The sequence below is a fragment of the Ceratotherium simum genome, chromosome 33 (genome assembly GCF_057802395.1).
Source record: "Ceratotherium simum simum isolate JZ-2026a chromosome 33, ASM5780239v1, whole genome shotgun sequence".
NCBI lineage: Eukaryota > Metazoa > Chordata > Mammalia > Perissodactyla > Rhinocerotidae > Ceratotherium > Ceratotherium simum.
The window spans coordinates 14,064,594-14,083,825 of record NC_141932.1 but is presented as its reverse complement, the minus strand read 5'-3'; the positions used below and the strand labels follow the sequence as shown (position 1 = coordinate 14,083,825).

The window sequence follows — 19,232 nt, the reverse complement described above, 5'->3', positions numbered from 1 at the left end:
TATCCACAGGAGAACTGGTCGCCAAATTATGTTATAAGTGTCAATACAAAATACTGAGCTAGTTATGTAATAAACATGGATGAAACCCAAATATAAAATACTGAGTGGAAGTGTCAGTTGATGAATGCATTATACAGTATGCCATTTATCTAAGTTTTAAAAGCCTCCATAAATACCATATATTGTTTATGGTCAAACACAACCTAGTAAGAGAACAATACTAGGTTGGGAATCCTTGAGGTCAGAACATTAATAAATTGTAGTGACACAGGCAATTGAAAGAAAAGGAGCCTGAATTGCTTCTCAATTTTATTTCTCATTTTTTAAAAAAAATTCTGACATAATTTTGGGTAATACTTGTATTATTTCTGTATCATTCTATATGCATGAAATGTTACAAATATTTTTCAAAAGCTGGGATGCCACAAAGTGAACGAAGTGTGCCTTGGTAATTTTTAACAATCAAGTCCTCAATGATTCAAGGATTCTTTTCATTTGAGGCTCTCGGATGAAATACAGGTTTTATGCAATTACCCCCAGTTATTTGCATGTAGAAAGACAGGAAACAAATATCAATATTCATATAAGATCCTGAAGTTTTAGAACATTATTCCCATGGGAACAGCTCTTGAGGAAGATCTCCCATCTTCTCCTGGAATATTTTATCAAAGGTTTCAGCTTGGGCCACCGTGAAGTAATTTTTCCAGTCTCCAGAAATGCCTACAAACATGAAATAGAGACTGAGATCAGATCTAGGGGGAGGTCTGCAGTCCCCAACACATCTCCTCCTGGATCTATTCCTTCTGTCCACTGGACATGGAAATTGTAGCTAGTAGAGCAGAATGACCAATGGCTCAATGGTGGGCCGTCATACCTGGGCAATCATAGGTGTTTACACTTCCACCTGCCTGGAAACGATTTCCTATATTCTCCTTTCTCCCAACCCATCCTGTATACAATCACCAGCAATACTGTGGCCATATCTCTGATACATCCAGAATCTGGCCACTTCTCACCACCTCTATTTCTACACCTCGGTGCAAACCAATCTCATGTCTCTCCTGGATTGTTGTATTAGACCTCTCACTTGTCTCTCTGTTTTTGATCTTTCTCCTCTATAAGTTATTCACGGTGTGGCAGCCATCTTGATTCCTTGAGAACCTGAGTCAGATCATGTCCCTTCTGGCTCAAATTCTCCAAGGACTTCTGGTTTCACTCAGTGAAAGTGCTTATGGCTTCAGGTGATTTGGTCGCTGTTACTTCTCTGACTCCATCTCCTACGACCATCCACTCACTCACTCTACCCCCTCACATTGAGTCTTCTGATTCTTCCTCAAACATTCTCCTTCCTCAGACTATTTGCATTTCTTCTTCCTTCTTCCTGGAATGCTGTTATCTCAGATACATGCATATCTTCCCGGTTTGTTTCTTTGACCTCTTTGCTCCAATGCAAATTCTCAGTGAGGTTCTCTCATATTACTCAATTAAAAACTGTAAATCCCCATCCTTGCTGTATTTTCCTGTATAACACTTATCACGTAAGATATGGTATATATATTTCCTTTGTGTGTGTGTGTGTGTGTGTGTGTGTGTCGCAGGCATTTCTAATCTCTGTAAGTTTTGGAAAGTCACAAGCTTTTCTTTTAAATTGCCAAAGACTTAGTGTTTCAAAGAGTCATAGACACCTAGTATGTACTCAAATATTTGTTGAAAGGATGACTGAAAGAATGAGGAATGTACTATTATTATCTCCATTTTACAGGTGAGGAAAAAAGACTTGGAGAGGTTACACAGTTAGAAAGTGATGGATGTGGATTTGAAGCCAAAGATTTTATCACAGAAGCCATACTCTTAATTATACAATTATATTATTATTTCTATATCATATAAATTAATACTTGGTATTATATGAATATATTAACTAAATTAATACATCAAATTACTATATTAGAGAATAATATATAATTATATATAAATTAATATATAAAATATAAACTATATACTCTTATATGCATAGAAGTGATATAACAGAATGTCTAATAAATAATTGCTGCCCTAGAAACAGCCACTGTTACTCTCAATCTCATTGTTCTCTTCATTATTAGCATAATTGTTATTATTATTAACTTCTTATGCTTATATATCATCCATAAGACATCTGACTTTTGGGAAGCCAGAAAGAGCTCTTTGAGACACCAGAGTCTCTGTAAATTCAATATGGCGGCCCCCTATTAAACATCAGTCCAGATGAGAGAATCTAATGTTTCTATGCAGGAGCCTCAAATTCTAAATCTTACCCATTTTCAAAATCCTACAAAACTTTTTGATGTAAATTTCAATTTATGTCTCTCGTTAGTCCTTGTCTCTTAAAAATCTCCCCAAACTCTTGTGTATTAGTTTTCTAGGGCTGCTGTAACCAAGCACCCTAGACTGGGTGGCTTAAAGAATGGAAATGCATTTTCTCACAGTTCTGGAGGCCAGAAGTCAGAGATCAAGGTGTTGACAGAGTTGGTTCGTTCTGAGGCCATGAGGGAAAGAACTGCTCTAGACCTCTCCCTTTAGCTTATAAACGGCTGTATTCTTTCTATGTCTTCACATCATCATTCCTCTGTATTCTTCTCTGTCCAAATTTCCTCTTCTTTTAAGGACACCAATCATATTGGATTATGGCCTACTTGAATGACCTCATTCTGACTTAATTACAGAGGGTCTGTAAAGACCCTCTCTCCAAATATGGTCACATTCTCAGGTACTAGAGGCTGGGGCTTTAACACATGGATGTTGAGGGGACACAATTCAACCCATAACATCTTTTTCGGTAGGAAGACACCTTTAAAAAGTTCTATGAAGCATTAATATATAATAATGGCTAAATGATGTTAAGTTTTGGATAAAGTTCATCAGAGCTTCAGGTCATCCTTACTATATTTACTGTCTAGTGTTAACAGCTATACTTCAATGATTTTGATATTCTGATCTGTCATATGTTTAGATACGTCATAATTGGGTGGGCAAACTGTCACCAGCTTGTTGATTATGATACTTTAAACTACATTTCTTTAATAAATTAGTACATTATGGTTTTATTATTTCTTCCTTCTGTTTATTGAACAAAAGTCTTAGAATGTCTAATCCATGCCAGGCACTATCCTCTAGGATAAATATCATCAAGGATAATAATCGCCATAATAGTTAGAGAAAACTATTGCTTTTATCTGAAAATCAGATAGGTCACCAGTAATGGAGACTTTAACAGCGAGGATTCTCCTAGGTGCAGCTGGTATGTTTAGACCTCAATGGAAAACAAAAGTATTTTTCCTGTGTCCTGAGCAGAAAAGTGCCCCAAACATCATGAAAGTAGGTCGAACAGAAGAGCTTGTGACAAAGAACACCCACCATTTGATATGTCTTTTCACGATGTCATGATTTATACAGTTAATTAACTATAATTGATATACTTTATTTTAAAATTAATCTTGGACCTGTATGTGCCTCCCAGATGAAAGAAAGGACACAGGTCAGACCTGAGAGAGGAAGGTAGGATATTATTCCTTTTCTTTTTCTTTCTTCCTTCTTTCCTTCCTCCCTCCCTTCCTTCCTTTCCATGTTGATTTCACCCATCTATCCGTTTTTAGTCTGCTCTGTCCTAGAATAGTGAAGTTGTAAACCATGGTGGTTATGTTTAGTCTCTAGCATCAGAGACCTGGTTTTCAAAGGGACTTGTGTCTTACTAGCTGCATCAATTATCACACTTTTCTGAGGAAAATAATACCCCATGAGATTGTTGTGATGATTCAAGTACAAGCTACATAGGGAGTCAGATGATTAGCTTAGCAATAATAATCACATGGTTTGTTGTTAACTATTATCATTATTATTATATCTATCCCTTTCAACTCTCTATGCCGTATAACAAATCCATGAGTAATTGGAAAATGTTGAAATCCAATATGGTTGCCTTCTGGAGGAGTCATTCTAGACAAGAGTAAATGGTGGGTGTACTCATTGAATTATGCACCAAATTCGAATTCATCCCCTCTATTTTGTCTCTGCCAAAATTATGGATTGTAAATTCCCATTGCTTTTCTCTCTTAAGCAATCATCTTTTGTCCCTTTAACCATTTCATACAAGTATTGTACATAAATATAACATTTTAACTCTGTCAAACTCTGATGCATAAAAATCAATCTAAGAATGGATAATCTCTCTATGCTAGGTCTTCCCTTTACTATGCCAAAGGCTGTGCTTGCTACAGGCCTTTTTATTTTAAACAACAGAAATTTATTTTCCCACAGCCTATAGGTCTGAAATCCAGGATCCAGGTGTCAGCAGGGTTGCTTTCTTCTGGAGGCTTCTCTCCTTGGTGTGTAGATAACTGTCTTCACATGATCTTCTCTTTGTGTGTGTGCATTCCTGTGTCCAAATTTCCTGTTCTTAAAAGGATACCAGTCGTATGGATTAAGGCCCACCCTAAAGACCTCATTTTGACTTAACTCTCTCTCTAAAGCCATATCTCCAAATACGGTTACATTCTGAGCCAGTGGGGGTTAGGACTTCAAGACGTGAAGTTTGAGGAGACATGATTCAGTCTACACACTCCTCCTTCTGATCGCCCAACTCCAAATTCATGTCCTTTTCACATGCAAAATACGTTCACCCCATCCCAACTGACTGGAAGTCTAAACCCATTCCAACCTCAACTCTAGTCCAAAATTTCATTTAAATATCCTGTAAAGCAGGCATAAGTGAGCCTAAAGGTAGGATTTAATCCTGAGGCAAGATGCCTTTCGAACTGTGAACCCGTGAAACCCAAGTTGTCTGCTTCCAAAATACAATGGTAGGAAAGGCAGAGCATACATATTCCCATTCCAAAAGGGAGATCTCAAAAAGAAGAGAGGGGTCATGAGTCCCAAGCAAATCCAAAACTTAGCAGGGCAATTCAATGAAATTTTAAGGATCAAGAATGAGCCTCTTTGTCTTGAAGCTCTGACCTCCTGACCCACTGGGGTCGTGGCTGCTGTCCCCTCTGCCCTGGTTGGCAGCCACCACCTGCTTGAAGTCTTTTGAATCATTGAAGCTCTTCCTTCCATGGATCACTATCCTAGATGTAGTTGAACTATGGAGTTCTGGGAAAATGAGCTCCTATTACATGTAGCAGATGCTTTGCATTCAATCTGAGCCCAAGGATATGGACATGATTAATCTTTCATCATGGAGGGTCTTTTTTTTTTTTTTTTTTTTTTTTAAAGATTTTATTTATTTATTTTTCCCCAAAGCCCCAGTACATAGTTGTCTGTCATAGCTGCACATCCTTCTAGTTGCTGTATGTGGGACGCGGCCTCAGCATGGCTGGAGGAGTGGTGCCTCGGTGCGCACCCGGGATCCGAACCCGGGCCGCCGGCAGCGGAGCGCACGCACTTAACCACTAAGCCACGGGGCCGGCCCCCATCATGGAGGGTCTTACAATGTCTGATAGCAAGACAGGCTGTCAGCTACGTGAAAAGTCTCTTCTCTTTCCTTTTCTCAGTAGAGTTATTCTTTATACATTTATTTATTCAGGAGAGTTCTCCATGTTAAATTACCAGTGGGGTAGCACCAACATGACCATCCCCGGTCTGGTCCTCATTTCCCAGGGGAATCCCGCCTGGCAGGTTGGCAGGAGTAGTGAATTAACTTGGTCGGTGTTTGTAGAATGGGTATGCACCATGTCAAATTCTGAGGGTAGAGAGTCTGAATGAGGAGAGAGAGAGTGACCTCACATAAATCAGATCACCATTGAAGGCCTAATAAACTTTCTCCAAGTGCCTGCAGCCCACATCAGTGCCATGAAAAGAGACTCCATGAGAAGGACATCTGAGAAGTTCTCTGGGTGATGAGGAATTAGAGTTGATAAATTCAAACACTCCCTAGTCCCAACTGTTAGTGCCCTACTGTAAGCACCAGAATGCTCTCCATACATTCTAATACATTTTGAAAGCAGAGCATTTTTTTGTTTACCTTTTCTCATAAATGATCCATTCTTCTCATCTAAATACCGACCATGCAGGAGGGAATAATTGGACATCTTGTTTTCTCTCATGATCTGAAAGGAGCTATTCTTGAGGAGTGAGTTCAGTTCTTCTGGTTCTAATTTCTTGCCCAGGAATTGGCAGATCTTCTCTACAGTGCTTCTTGTGTCCTAGAAGAAAAAAAAACAAGAGAGAGGATGTGAAAGAGAAGCAGCATAGAAAAGGAGTTGAAAAGCAGGAAACAGCAGTGTGAGGACAAGGAGTAGAGGCAGAGGAACTACATGAGAAGTGAGAAGCGATTGGTTGGATGTGACTAGGAGGAATTAAGGGAAAAGCTAAAGACAGAGGAGCACAGAGGATGTAAAAGATGCAGGATGCACATGGATTTCCCAGTATGGTGGACTTCATGACACCTTAACACTAAATACAGGGCCTGGGTTCTCTAAACAGACTTTCAGGAAGTCTTCTAGACAATTATGATCAAGATTAAGCAAAGAGAGGTTCAGTGAGAACTTGACAAATGTTGAAGGGATTGATTTCAAACACTGGCTGTGCCATGAATCAATACCGTTGTCCATAATTAACATTGGAATAACACAGAGAGTTTCACAATATCTTCACATATATTATCTCAATAACTAGTACTTGGCACACTATCCTGGGATATTATTACCAGAAAATGGATTTTATAACCATGAAGACTTTGCTGTAAATCATAGACCTTCCTCGTAGAGCTACAATGCTTTAAAAAATTTCTTCATCCCATGAGCCTTCATTATGATCTAACCAGAAAGCACACAACCGTAGCAATGACTTCAATAAATATTCATTTTGTGCTTGAAAGCATAATTACTGCAAGGTATGGGAGCATGTACCTGAGGTAGCCAAGCTCGTTACAAAAGGCTTCTTGGTAAAAATGAAGTTCATGTGGAGGTCATGCAGGATTAGACAGAGGTAGCCAGAGGATCATGATGGGAAGTAATGTGTCTCAGAAGCAAAAGCCTATGTTTATGTTATTTTCTCTTTTCTCCATGGCACCACTAATAGGTAAAGTTCTTCTTCCCATGTTTTAATGACCCTTACTGGTTTTGAGCATCATCTCACAGCTTTTCCTGCTCATCACAGCTCAATCTAGTACTTGGCACGGCAGAATAATTACACAGACTGATTTCATGACTTTGTCTTTCTTCTATCAGTCAATCTGGGATGCCAGACAGTTGGACACATGTCTGGAACCAAACTTGTTTCTACCCAGTCCCACCTTCTTCCTCAGTCCCCTCCCACCACTAGGTTATCAGCAGCATCATATGTCCAACCTCTAAAGATTTTACAAACGTTGCCAATGTGAGCATAAGCCATTTTCCTCTGTCTCAGTGCATGAAAAAAGACCTTTAGATGTTGTTAAGATGAAACAAAAAAGAACACATGAATGAAGAGAGCATGGAGCTTGGGTTATGTCAACCAGAAGTATGGCAAAGAAAATAAGGAGTTGTTTTCACTCCTCATGACCCATCACACGGCTAACCTTTGACTGAGAAGGTGGAATAGAGACACAGAGGAATGGAGGGAAGTTAGAGGGAGTGAAGGTGGTGGTGAAAGGATGTGTGCTAACCATAAGAACAATAGTTACCCGTTTCAGCTCTTCATAACTCAGTATCAAGAAGTTCTCCTTCCTTTTCATGGACACCCAGCCATGAGTGTGGTCAAACCAGGATCCATACGGCACTGCATATTGGGGAGGCAGGAAGAGGGGGTCGATTACAAAGTCTATGAAAGCAGGGATCCATCTATCATATTCACTCTTGTGGGAACAGTTAATAGCACAACGTCTGGCACATGTAGGCCTGTCCTAAGAATTTGCTGAATAAATGAGAGTAAAGATGTAAAACTATTATCCAACATCATGCAATTACCCTGTAAATACCGTTGTTTATTTGGAGCAGGCTCTGTACCTAGTTTTCAAGGGTGTCTAAGGGGATCCTGTCCAGAGAGCCATGTGGCCTGAGGAATGGTATTTTTTGCTGCCTCAAATCAGTTTAATGTTTAGAAATTTTGGTTGATAGGTCATTCCTACAGCCCTTGAAGATATTTTTCTCTCTTCTTGCTGTCACTGATGCTATTACAATTATTGTTCCTTTGGAAATTATCTGTCTTTCCTTTGGTTTAAAGTTTTCTTCCCTTTTTGCTACTACAGCTTTCCTAGAGACTAGGCAAAGATTTCTTTGTAATAATTCTTTGTGAGGTTAGATTTGGTTCTTCAAACTGAGACTTCATTAATGGAGGAAATTCTTAGGCATGTCTCCTTGAAAATTTCCTTTCTCTATATTTCATTTTATCTTAGAATGTAAATCTTCTCACTCTATCCTCAATGTCTTAACTACTTTATTCTCTTCAATGGCTATCTACCATGCCTAAGCACTTCTTAACTCCAAATGTAGTGGAAAATTAATTATCAACTGAGAATTCTACTTCGTTAAACTATCATTCAAGAATGAGCATAAAGGAGACATTTTCAGGCAAAATACTGAGAGAACTTACCACTTTTGTTATGATAGAACTAGGCTAAGTTATACTTTATGAGTAAATAAAGTGAATCCAGGAGGAAGGAACAATCAATGAGTCAAGAGGAAATCCAAAGGTAAATAAAAAATATCATGACACAAACAAAAATGGAAGCACAATATATCAAAACTTATGGTTGCAGCCAGAGCAGTTCTAAGAGGGAATTTCATAGCTTTACACACCTACATTAAGAAAAAAATACTCAAGTAAAAAATTTAACTTCACAACTCAAGGAACTAAAAAGAGAAGAACAAACTAATCTCAAAGTAGGCAGAATTAAGTAAATAACAAAGATCAGAGCAGGAAAAAAATGAAACAGTGACAAGAAGAAAATAGAATAGATTAACAAAAATAAGACCTTGTTTTTTAAAAAGATAAATAAAATTGAGAAACCTTTAGCTCGATTAAGAAAATTCCGAACAGACTCAAATAATTAAAACATGAAGGAAGAGGCACTACAACTATTGTCACAGAAATACAAAGGATCATAGCAGATTACTATGAACAATTATATGCTAACAATTTGGATAACCTAGAAGAAATGCATAAATTCCTAGCAACACACAACCTATGAAGACAGCGTCATGAAGAAATAGAAAATCTGAATTGTCCAATAGAAAGTAATGAGATTGAATCAGTAATCAAATATTTCCCCAAAAAGAAAAGCCCCGGACCAGATAGTTTCCTGGTAAATTCTAGCAAACCGTTAAGGAAGAATTAAAACCACTTCTCCTCAAACTTCCAAAAAATTGAAGAGGAGGGAACACTCTCCAACCCTTTTTATGAGGTCTGCATTTCAGCGATACAAGGGCCAGATAAGGACACTATAAGAAAGGAAAACTACAGCCCAATATTCCTGATGAATATAGATGCAAAAATTCCAAACAAAATATTAGCAACCTCAATTCAAGAGCACATTAAAAGCATCATACATCATGGGATGCAAGGATGGTTCAACATATGCAAATCATTAATGTGATACACCACAGTAACAGTAAGAAGGATAAAAATCATATGACCGTTTCAGTAGATGAAGAAAAAGCAACCTTCCCATGTTAAAAATTCTCAACAAATTAGGTAGAAAAGGAGTGTTCCTTTCTCATCATAAAAAAGGTCATATATGAGATGTCCACAGCTAACACTATACTGAACGGTGAAAAATTAAAAGCTTTTCCTCTACGATTAGGAAAAAGACAAGGATGTCCACTGTCGCCATTTCCATTCAGCAGAGTTCTAGAAGTCCTGGCTACAGTAATTAGGCAAGAGAAAATCCAAATCAGAAAGGACGAAGTAAAATTATCTTTATTTGCAGATGACATGATCTTATATGTAAAAAACCTCAGAGACTCTGCCAAAACCTGGTAGAACTAATAATTGAACTTAGTAAAGTCCCAAAATATAAAATCAACACACAGAAAACAGTTGTGTTTCTACACACTAACAATGAACTATTTGAAAGAGAAATTAAGAAAGCAATCCCATTTACAATAGCAGTAAAAACAATAAAATACTTTGGAATAAATTTAATCACTGAGGTGACAGACCTGTATGCTGAAAACTATAAGACATTGATTAAAGAGATTGAGAAGACACCAATTAATGGAAAGATATCCTGTGTTCTTGGATTGGAAGTGTTAATATTGTGCCAATGTCATACTATCCAAAACAATCTACAGATTCAGTGCAATCCTCATCAAAATTCCAATGGTATCCTTCTCAAAAGTAGAAAAAAGAAATCCTAAAACTTGTATGAAAGCACAAAAGATCTCAAATAGACAAAGCAATCCTGAAAAAGAAGAAGTATGCTGGAGGCATCACACTTCCTGATTTCAAGCATTAATACAAAGCTATAGTTATCAAAACAGTATGGTACTGGCATAAAAACAAGCACACAGACAGGTGGAACAGAAGAGAGAGTCTATACATAAATGTGCACGTAGACGGTCACCTCATTTTTGTCAAGTGCACTAAGACACACAATGGGGAAAGGATAGTCTCTTCAGTAAACGGTGCTGGGAAAACTGGATATCCACGTTGAACAAGAATGAAACTGGACCCCTATCTTACACCACTCACAGAAATTAATGCAAAATGGATCAAAGACTGACATGTAAGACCTGAAACCATAAAACTCCCAGAAAAAAAACATAAGAAAAAGATCCTTGATGTTGGATTGGCAATGATTTCTTGGCTAATCACCAAAAATACAGGCAACAAAAGCTAAAACAAACAAGTGGGACTACATAAAACTAAAACGCTTCTGCACAGCAATGGAAACAATCAGTAATCTGAAAAGACAACATATGGGATGTGAAAATGTATTCGCAAACTATGTATCCGATAAGGGGTTAATAACCAAAATTTAAAGAACTCATACAACTTAATATTAATAAAGCAAATAGTCCAATTAAAAACTGGGCAAAGGACATGAATAGATATTCTTCCAAAGAAGACACACAAATGGCTAGTAGGTATATGAAAAGGTGCTCAACATCACTGATCATCAGAGAAAGGCAAATCAAAACCACAGTGAGACATCACATCACAGTTGTTAGAATAGCTGTTATCAAAAAGATAATAGACAACAAACATTGGCGAGGATGTGGAGAAAAGGGAATCCTCTATACACTGGTGGTAGGAATATAAATTAGTACAGCCATTATGGAAAACAGATGGCAATTCTTCAAAAATTTTAAGACAGAACCACCACAGGATCCAGCAATCCCATTCCCGGGTATATATCTGAAGGAATTGAAATCAGTATCTTGAAGAGATATCTGCACACTCATGTTCATCTCAGAATTATTTCAGCATTATTTACAATAGTTAAGATAAGGAAACAACCTAAATGTCCTTTGATGGAGGAATGGATAAAGAAAATATGTATATATACTTGAATATTATTCAGTTATTAAAAAAAAAAGGAAATCCTGTTATTGGCGACAAACATGGGTGAAACTGGGGAGCATGATGCTAAGTGAAATATGTCAGACAGAGAAAGACAAATACTGTATGTGTCACTTCAATGCATAATACAAGAAAAGCAGATTTCAGAGAAACAGAGAATAGAATGGTGGCTGCTAGGGGGTGTGGGGAGAAGGAAATGGGGAGATATAGGTGCAAAGGTACCAATTTTCAGTTATAAGAAAAATAAGGTCTGAGGATCCCATGTACAGCACGGTAACTGTAGTCAATAACTCAGTATTATGTACTTGAAAGTTGCTGAGAGTAGATCCTAAGCAGTCTCAGCACACACACACAAAGACCTAACTATGTCAGGCAATGAGTGTGTTAATTATCTTGATCTTGGTAATCATTACACAATGTACAGGTATATCAAATAATCACCTTTAAATATATCCAACTATATCTGTCAATTCTTTCTCAATAAAGTTAAAAAATAACAGGTTTGAATGATTACAAAATTAAAGTACAAGCAAGTATTACCACTATCATCACTTCTATTCAACATTGTCCCATCCCCCTGGACAATGAGGTAAGAGAAGAAAAAATAAAGAAAACATATGTGTAGTAGAAATGAAGAAAAAATAGTCATTCCTTAAAGTTTGTATTTATACTTTATAGAAAATCAGAGAGAACCTACAGGGAGAGAATGAGAATTAAGAAGAGAATTCATTCAGATTGGTAAATAACTGATCAATATTCAAAATCAGTTACATCCCCAAATCAGGCACAAACAACTGGAAAACGTAATTTTAATATGTCATTAATCTAGAAGAAATGAAATACATCTAAAATAGAGTTGCAAGCTTTTTATAGCAAAAAAATCATAAAAGATCATATAAGACATCAAAAAAGCTTTAGCTAAAAGGAGGCATAAACAATGTCTATAAATGAAGAGATAAACTAAGTGAAATATACCAATTCTCCACTAATTATTCTGTAAAATTACTAAAGCGACAATCATAAAAATACTGACAATAATGAGTGTCACTGAGGATATGGAATAACATGGACTTTCATATGCTATTTTTGGGAGTATAGATTGATACATCCGCTCTGGATAATCATTTAATATTATCATTTAAAATTGTAAATTCAGCTTCTTTGTGCCTTAGCATTTCTACACTCAGGTATATAAACCAGAAAGAAAGTCATGCACATGTGAACCAGAGAAGAATTATTCTGAATACCGTTAAACTCGAAACACCTCATTTATTTTGTAACTTTGGATGTACAATTGTTAGGAGAAGCATTGGACCAAAAAACTAACGGCTTCAGTGATGCTTGCAAACAGCAATTGATTTTGATTCTCCCTTGACCAAGCCTAATCTAGTAGCACTCATGATGCTGGTATCATCAGTCTTGGGAGGTGGGACCTAGGCTAGAGGACCACGCAGGCCATGAAAGCATGCTTGGGGTCTTTTTCATTGGAAATTCTAGGGTCCAAGGTTCCCAGAGCACGGGTGATGAAAGGGTTGCAAGCTCCAGGAGTCCTATGGATGACTTACCTTGCTGGGGAGGAAATGTGTCCAGAGAAGGGGATCCCCTAAGGCTTTGTTATCATGTATGATCCAGAGCTCTGCTCTAACGTCCAGGGTCCAGAGCAGGCACTCCTGTTGGCTGGGTCTAAGGACAATATTTCCTTGGACTTAAATTCCCAAGGTTTGTTCACTGAAATTGAGGAAAGAGTTCAAAATCGGCTGTCTACAAGGCTGCAGACAACTCAGGATGCTGGTATTAGTTGATAACGATAAAGATTTTGGTGTTGGTGGTTCTTGGCTAGATAAGAAAGAGGCCTGTGTGTGAGTTTTAAGGCACAAATAAGCAAGATATTGGGATAGTGGTGAGGGTTACAGGACATGTCTTCATCACCTATGACTGTTGATTGGGCTCTCCTGGATTCCTGGTGACAGCTGAAGCACAATTCAGACTACTTTATGCACCAAAGGGCAAGATCAAATATAGCATTGATGAGGGGGTGTGTTCTCTTCATGTCTGGGCTTCCACAATAGGGTTTCACTGTTGCCTTTTTTCTGAAAGAGGAGATAGGGCTGACGAGTTCAGCCAGGATCAGCTCAATAAGAAATACAAGTGCCAGGCTTTGCAGATTGGACTTTATGCTGAGGGCAAACAATTCAGGAAACGTGAACTGTTCAATATCTATCAGGTGATTGCAACATAGCCTAGAAGGGCCAAAGTGCATGAGGTGAGGACACCAATATTGAGTCTGTTATACGAATCTAGGTGAAAAGTAACAGTGGCTCTGGTTAATGAAGCACAAATGGAGGGCTGGCAAGTAAATATTTATTATTTAACAAAGGTGCATTAGCTGCTTACTATGTGGCAAGCACCTCTCTAGAACCTGGGGTCAAGAATGAACAACTCAAAGAGCTTTCATTTTAGTTGGAAGACACATGCAATAAAAAAATAAATAGAATAAATACTCATTGGTGATGAGTACTAAGAACAAAAAGAGATAAGCCTATAGAGATGGGGAAGGATGATCTTACATATAGCATTGATAAAGAAAACTTCCCCAATTCAGAGACATTTCAGCAGAGACCAGAAGGAAGAGATTAATCAAGGTCATGGGAATTGGAGATTAAATAGAAAGGAAAGTGGTGAGGGGCATGGGGGAGTGGGATGGGCAACAGATGACACTTGGGAGATGTCAGAGTCCTGCTAAGCTTGGGTGAGGGGTGGTTCTATTTATTGTATAAGATCCACCTGCAGTGGGAGCCGTTTGGGACTTGGAGGGAATTATGTTCAGTTTCGAACATATTGAACTATAGGTGTCTGTTGTTCTTTCTAGTGAAGATGTCCATGGGCTGTTAGAGAAACTCAGCTGAAGCTATGGAGATATATCACAGCTGAGATATGGGACTCATCACGTAGTTTTGAGAAAAATTGCAAAATTTCAAGTATCTGCGAAAGCCTAGATGCTTCATCATTAAAAGTATAGAGATTCTAGGATAATTAATATATTTTTGAGGCAGATAGGACAAGGGGATTACGTTTTAGAAAGATGCATCTCAAAAATGGTGGAAAGTCAGGACTGTGTTGTCCAGGAAGCCAATGAAAAGCTGACTTTCAGACAGTCACTAATTATGAGAGAAGAGAAGAATACAAGTGCTCTGTGTTAATATTGGACAGGCCTGGAGACTCAGAACATAGCTAGGATGGTTTATGATGGGGCAAGCTGAAAGGCTGGCTGGAGTTATGCTGCTTGGCAGGAGAAAACGTGGACTTTGAAATTTGGGTCCAATGGTGATGGAGCCTTATACCCCCAGGATGATGTAGAGATCTCAGGCTGGGTGTTAGATGAGGTCTGAGAAAGGCCTCTGACAATCCCCTAGCTTCCATATTTTACATTCACTCACCATTTCCTTGGATGAACCATTCAAAATATTGTTCCAGTGACTCTGGGTTCTTAAAAAATTTTAAAATCCTCCAGAAAAAGTAACCGGACAAGAGAGTATCTCTGGGATTTCTGATGAGATAAATAACCTTAAAGAGAAAATTGGATAACAAAAAATCAACACAGTTATTTCCCATCCTTTTTTTTTTTTTGTGAGGAAGATGAGCCCTGAGCTAACATCCATACTAATCCTTCTCTTTTTGTTGAGGAAGACTGGCCCTGAGCTAACATCTATTGCCAGTCCTCCTCCTTTGTTTCCCCAAAGGCCAGGTAGATAGTTTTATGTCATAGTTTCACATCCTTCTAGTTGCTCTATGTGGGACATGGCCTCAGCATGGCGGGAGAAGCAGTGCATCGGTGCGCGCCTGGGATCCAAACCCGGGCCTCCAGTAGCGGAGCGTGCGCGCTTAATCGCTAAGCCACTGGGCCGGCCCTCCCATCCTTTTTGATCTTCATAAAAATGGAGAAAAAGCCAATTCCTAGAAAATGCACATTAAATATCAATGGATTCTTTTAATAAGTTACTTATTCATTAACCAATATATATTTTTATGTTCCTAAAAACCAGTCACTGAAGTAACACTAAGAATATGACAATGGAAGAGGAACGCATTTTCTCTTCCCTCTGGGATATCATAGTCTACTCACAATGGGAAGCAATTGAAGGTTTATTTTTCATTTTATTCATTTATTTATTTATTTTTTCTGGGAAAGACTCACCCTGAGCTAAAATCAGTTGCCAATTTTCCTCTGTTTTTTCCCCCTCCCTGAAGACCCTGTATATAGTTGTATATTCTGCTGTAATTCCTTCTAGTTCTTCTATGAGCCGTTACCAGAGCATGTCTACTGAAAGAGGACTGGTGTACTTCCGTACTTGGGAACCGAACTCAGGCTGCTGAAGGAGAGCGCACCAAATTTTAACCACTAGGCCATCAGGGCTGGCTCACAACTGAAGGTTTTAAAAGGTGAGTGCTTTAAATTTTTATAGTATAGTTTAAAGATTACTGCTAGGAGATGGATTAATAAGCTGTCCTATATTCATAGATACACAGCAGACCTTCTCATGGTATAAGTCTATTTAAAAGAAGTTCAAACTAGCAAAACTAATTTATAGAGTTAGAAGCCAGGGGAGTAGTCACCTCTCTGGGTGGGCATTGATTGGGGAGGCACATGAGGGAATTTTCTGGGGGAGTGGAAATGTTCTAAATCTGGATCTGGAAGGTAGTTACCCGATTATCAGACATTCGGCCCTGTGCAGAACATCCATAAGACATTTGCTCCATAAGACATTGGGTCCACAGCAAAGGTCTTTGATATTTGGTCATATTTGGTCCTATTCAAAATGTCCACGGAGACAGTGGGTCCACACACCAAAAGGTCCTTGATATTTAGTCCCATCTGAGAGCATTGGGCATAGACCAAATATGCTCATGGATGTTTTGGACAGGACTATATGTCAAGGAACTTTTGGCATGGACCAGGTATCTTATGGGCCAAGTGTCTACCGTACATTTTGAACAGTACCACATATAAAGGACCTTTGGAGTGGGTCAAATGTTTATGGATGTTTTGGGCAGGACAAATGTCCTGCAAGGAGTTAACCCAGTTGTGTACATACGTAAAGATTCAACAAGTTAATACTTAAGATTAGTGCACACATACAGACACACACATGCAAGAACACTTGGCATTTGAACATCTGACTTATACTCTGGATTCTGCACGAACTTCCTTTGTGACGTTATTCTAGGCCCCAACTCTCTCTAGGCCTCAGTTTCCCCAAGCAGGGATTCAACAAACACCAATAAGCACATGTAAATGAGTATATTCTAAATAAGCCTAGGAAGTGATGGGTCAGAACAAACAAAACTTAATTGTGCTGCAACACATTGTGAAATTTCCAGGAGAAAGGAGAATATTATTCTGAGCTTCACAATCTGGTTTAAGCATAAAACATTTAAAAAACCCACAAACCAATGAGCAGCTTCTAGCAAAGTATGTTTCTAAAAACGATCTGAGATATGCTAGATCCTGCATATCCAACGATGTCTCCTGGGGATTATCTTTTATCCCCAGGAGAGATTCCTGTGACTGCTGAGCTCAATAGAAAGCCATATATAGGAAGATATAGTGGTTAGAGCAATCAGCCGTGATGCAAGAGCAATCTCCCTGGATTTAGGCACTGATTTACGAATGGGCTGCTTTCCCCCTGGGCAACTCTATGCCTGGTGCTTCTACCTAAGTGGCAGGAGGCATTTACCTAATTAAGATTGGCTGATTATTTTTTAGAGCAACAGAGTGTGATTGTCTAATATGTAACAGTTATAAATTCTGGTTAGGTTTAAAATGTGGTTTTCTAAGATTCTTGCTCTATCACTTCACTTTGCCTCGTGTTTACCTCTGGCTGGTATCACCTGTGGAGGGGTCTACACCCTTGTACTCAAGTATGGACTGTGGCATCACCAATGCAGAATCTCAGGCCCACCCCAGACCTAGTCAGTGAGGCCTCATTTCACCCAGATCTCCAGGGGACTCCCAGGCACATTAGAGGGTGGAAAGCATTGACCAAACATCTTGACCATTGAGCACTGACCTTGGTCTTGGAACTGAAGAGAGACTTGGGGATGAGTTGGGTGGGGAGGTGGGAGGTGATGAGGCGGGGGCCTTCCCTATTCTTTAGCATGTTATACCCAAATTCAGTCTCGACCCAGGGCGAGCGTTCCCAAATGGGCACAGATTGGATCCACCTGGGATCCCCCTTGGAGTTAATCAGGCAGAGAATTTCAATCAACCAGTTTGTTCCTGAATAAAGAAGGAAAAATGATGGTCACTCATTTTAATCTGACTTCAAAACAATTGTGGTAAAGCATACATAACATAAAATGTACCATCTTCACCATGTCAGTAGTGTTAAGTATATTCATGTTGTTGTGCAAGGATCTTGCAAAACTGAAACTCTGTACCCATTCAACAACTCTCCATTTTCCCTCCCTCCAGTCCCTGCCAGTCCCTGGCAACCACCATTCTCCTCTCTGTTTCAATGAGTTTGATTACCCTAGATACCTCATCTAAGTGGAATCCCGCCATTTTTGTCCTTCCTGACTGGCTCATTTCTCCCAGGATAACGTCCTCACAGTTCACCCACGTTGTAGCGTGTTTCAGAACTTCATCTTTTTAAAGGCTGAATAATACTCCATTATGTGTACGTAGTACATTTTGTTTATCCACTCCTCTGTCAATGGGCATTTGGGTTGCTTCCACTTTTTGGCTATTTGCTTAAATCCTTCAACCTGCTCCCAGTGCCCTTGGCTTTTCACCACCTCGCCACTTCCAATGTCATCAGCCTCAGTCTCTGCCCAGTTTGCCTTCTCTCTAACCCCTCCCTTCATACAAACGTGATCCTCATCCTTTCGGTCCCTTGAATTTGACAGGCTCTTTTCCAATTCCTAACCATCATCCATGCTGATACCTTTACCTGAAACTATCCCTTTTCACTAAATCGTTTCACATTCATTCTTTCATCTCCACTTAGACACCATTTCTTTTACGTTTTTTTTTTTTTGGCTCTGATAGTTGTGTTTATTCTTCCCTCCTCAGTTTAACTGAGGTGTAACTGACGAAGAAAAATCATCTATATTTAAGTTTTACAATGTGATTATTTGATATACGTATACATTGTGTAATGATAGCCATGATCGTGCTAATTAACATATCCATCACCTCACATAATTACCTCATTTTTTCTCTTTCTTCTATAAGGACTTCACTGATCATCCTCCTCCACTCTTCCATATAAACAACTGACTGTGCCTTGGGATTCAATCCTCTGGATTCCCCTAATACCTTAGATTACCCCCTCTGGACACTCATCTTACCATGTAACTGCCTGGCTGAAGCCTTTTCTCTGACTGTAAATGGCATCAGGCCACAGCTCTATTCCCCCAGAGCAGTATGCATCCTCTGGCATATAGAAATCACTCCATTCGTCTACCGCATGAATGAGGGACATGGCCACAGCCTGTCCCAGTATCTGATCCTGCTTCCTTACCTGATTTCGGGTAAGTCACTGTTAAGACATCTTCATCCTTAAACACAAAACTCTCCTGCACTTCTCTCAGGACTTCAGCTGTGAAACCCGCTGTGATGAAAGGTATCCCTTCATACCACAGATACCCATCTGACATTGCGATGAGCTCTTTGTTCTTGGTGTTAGAGTCTCGGCTGTAGCCTCTGTTGGAGATACTGGCAGCTGCTAGGAGTTCAACTTTTATACTAAAGA

General features: G+C 38.9%; 1 protein-coding gene across 2 annotated transcripts; it reads right to left on the bottom strand.

Annotated features, from left to right (window-relative positions):
• Positions 1 to 607: 607 nt before the first annotated feature.
• On the bottom strand, positions 608 to 19,137 carry LOC101388366 (sulfotransferase 2A1-like). 2 transcript variants are annotated; one of them, XM_087422282.1, is made up of 6 exons: positions 19,002 to 19,137; positions 17,547 to 17,755; positions 14,916 to 15,042; positions 7,622 to 7,734; positions 5,999 to 6,179; positions 608 to 720 (listed from the first exon to the last, which is right to left on the bottom strand). In XM_087422282.1, the coding sequence occupies exons 1-6, from the start codon at positions 19,135 to 19,137 to the stop codon at positions 608 to 610; spliced, it is 879 nt and encodes a 292-aa protein (XP_087278408.1). The 2 variants fall into 2 exon arrangements, with proteins under 2 accessions (XP_087278408.1, XP_087278409.1); XM_087422283.1 differs by having other exon boundaries at positions 7,640 to 7,734.
• Positions 19,138 to 19,232: the final 95 nt, after the last annotated feature.

Coding starts and splice junctions, on each gene's coding strand:
- LOC101388366 (XM_087422282.1), bottom strand. CDS start 19,137: ATGTCAGATGGGTATCTGTGGTATGAAGGGATACCTTTCATCACAGCG. Junction 7,735..14,915: donor ATGGTTCATCCAAGGAAATG/GTGAGTGAATGT, acceptor CCCAATATGCAG/TGCCGTATGGATCCTGGTTT. Junction 721..5,998: donor TGGATCATTTATGAGAAAAG/GTAAACAAAAAA, acceptor TCATGTTTGTAG/GCATTTCTGGAGACTGGAAA.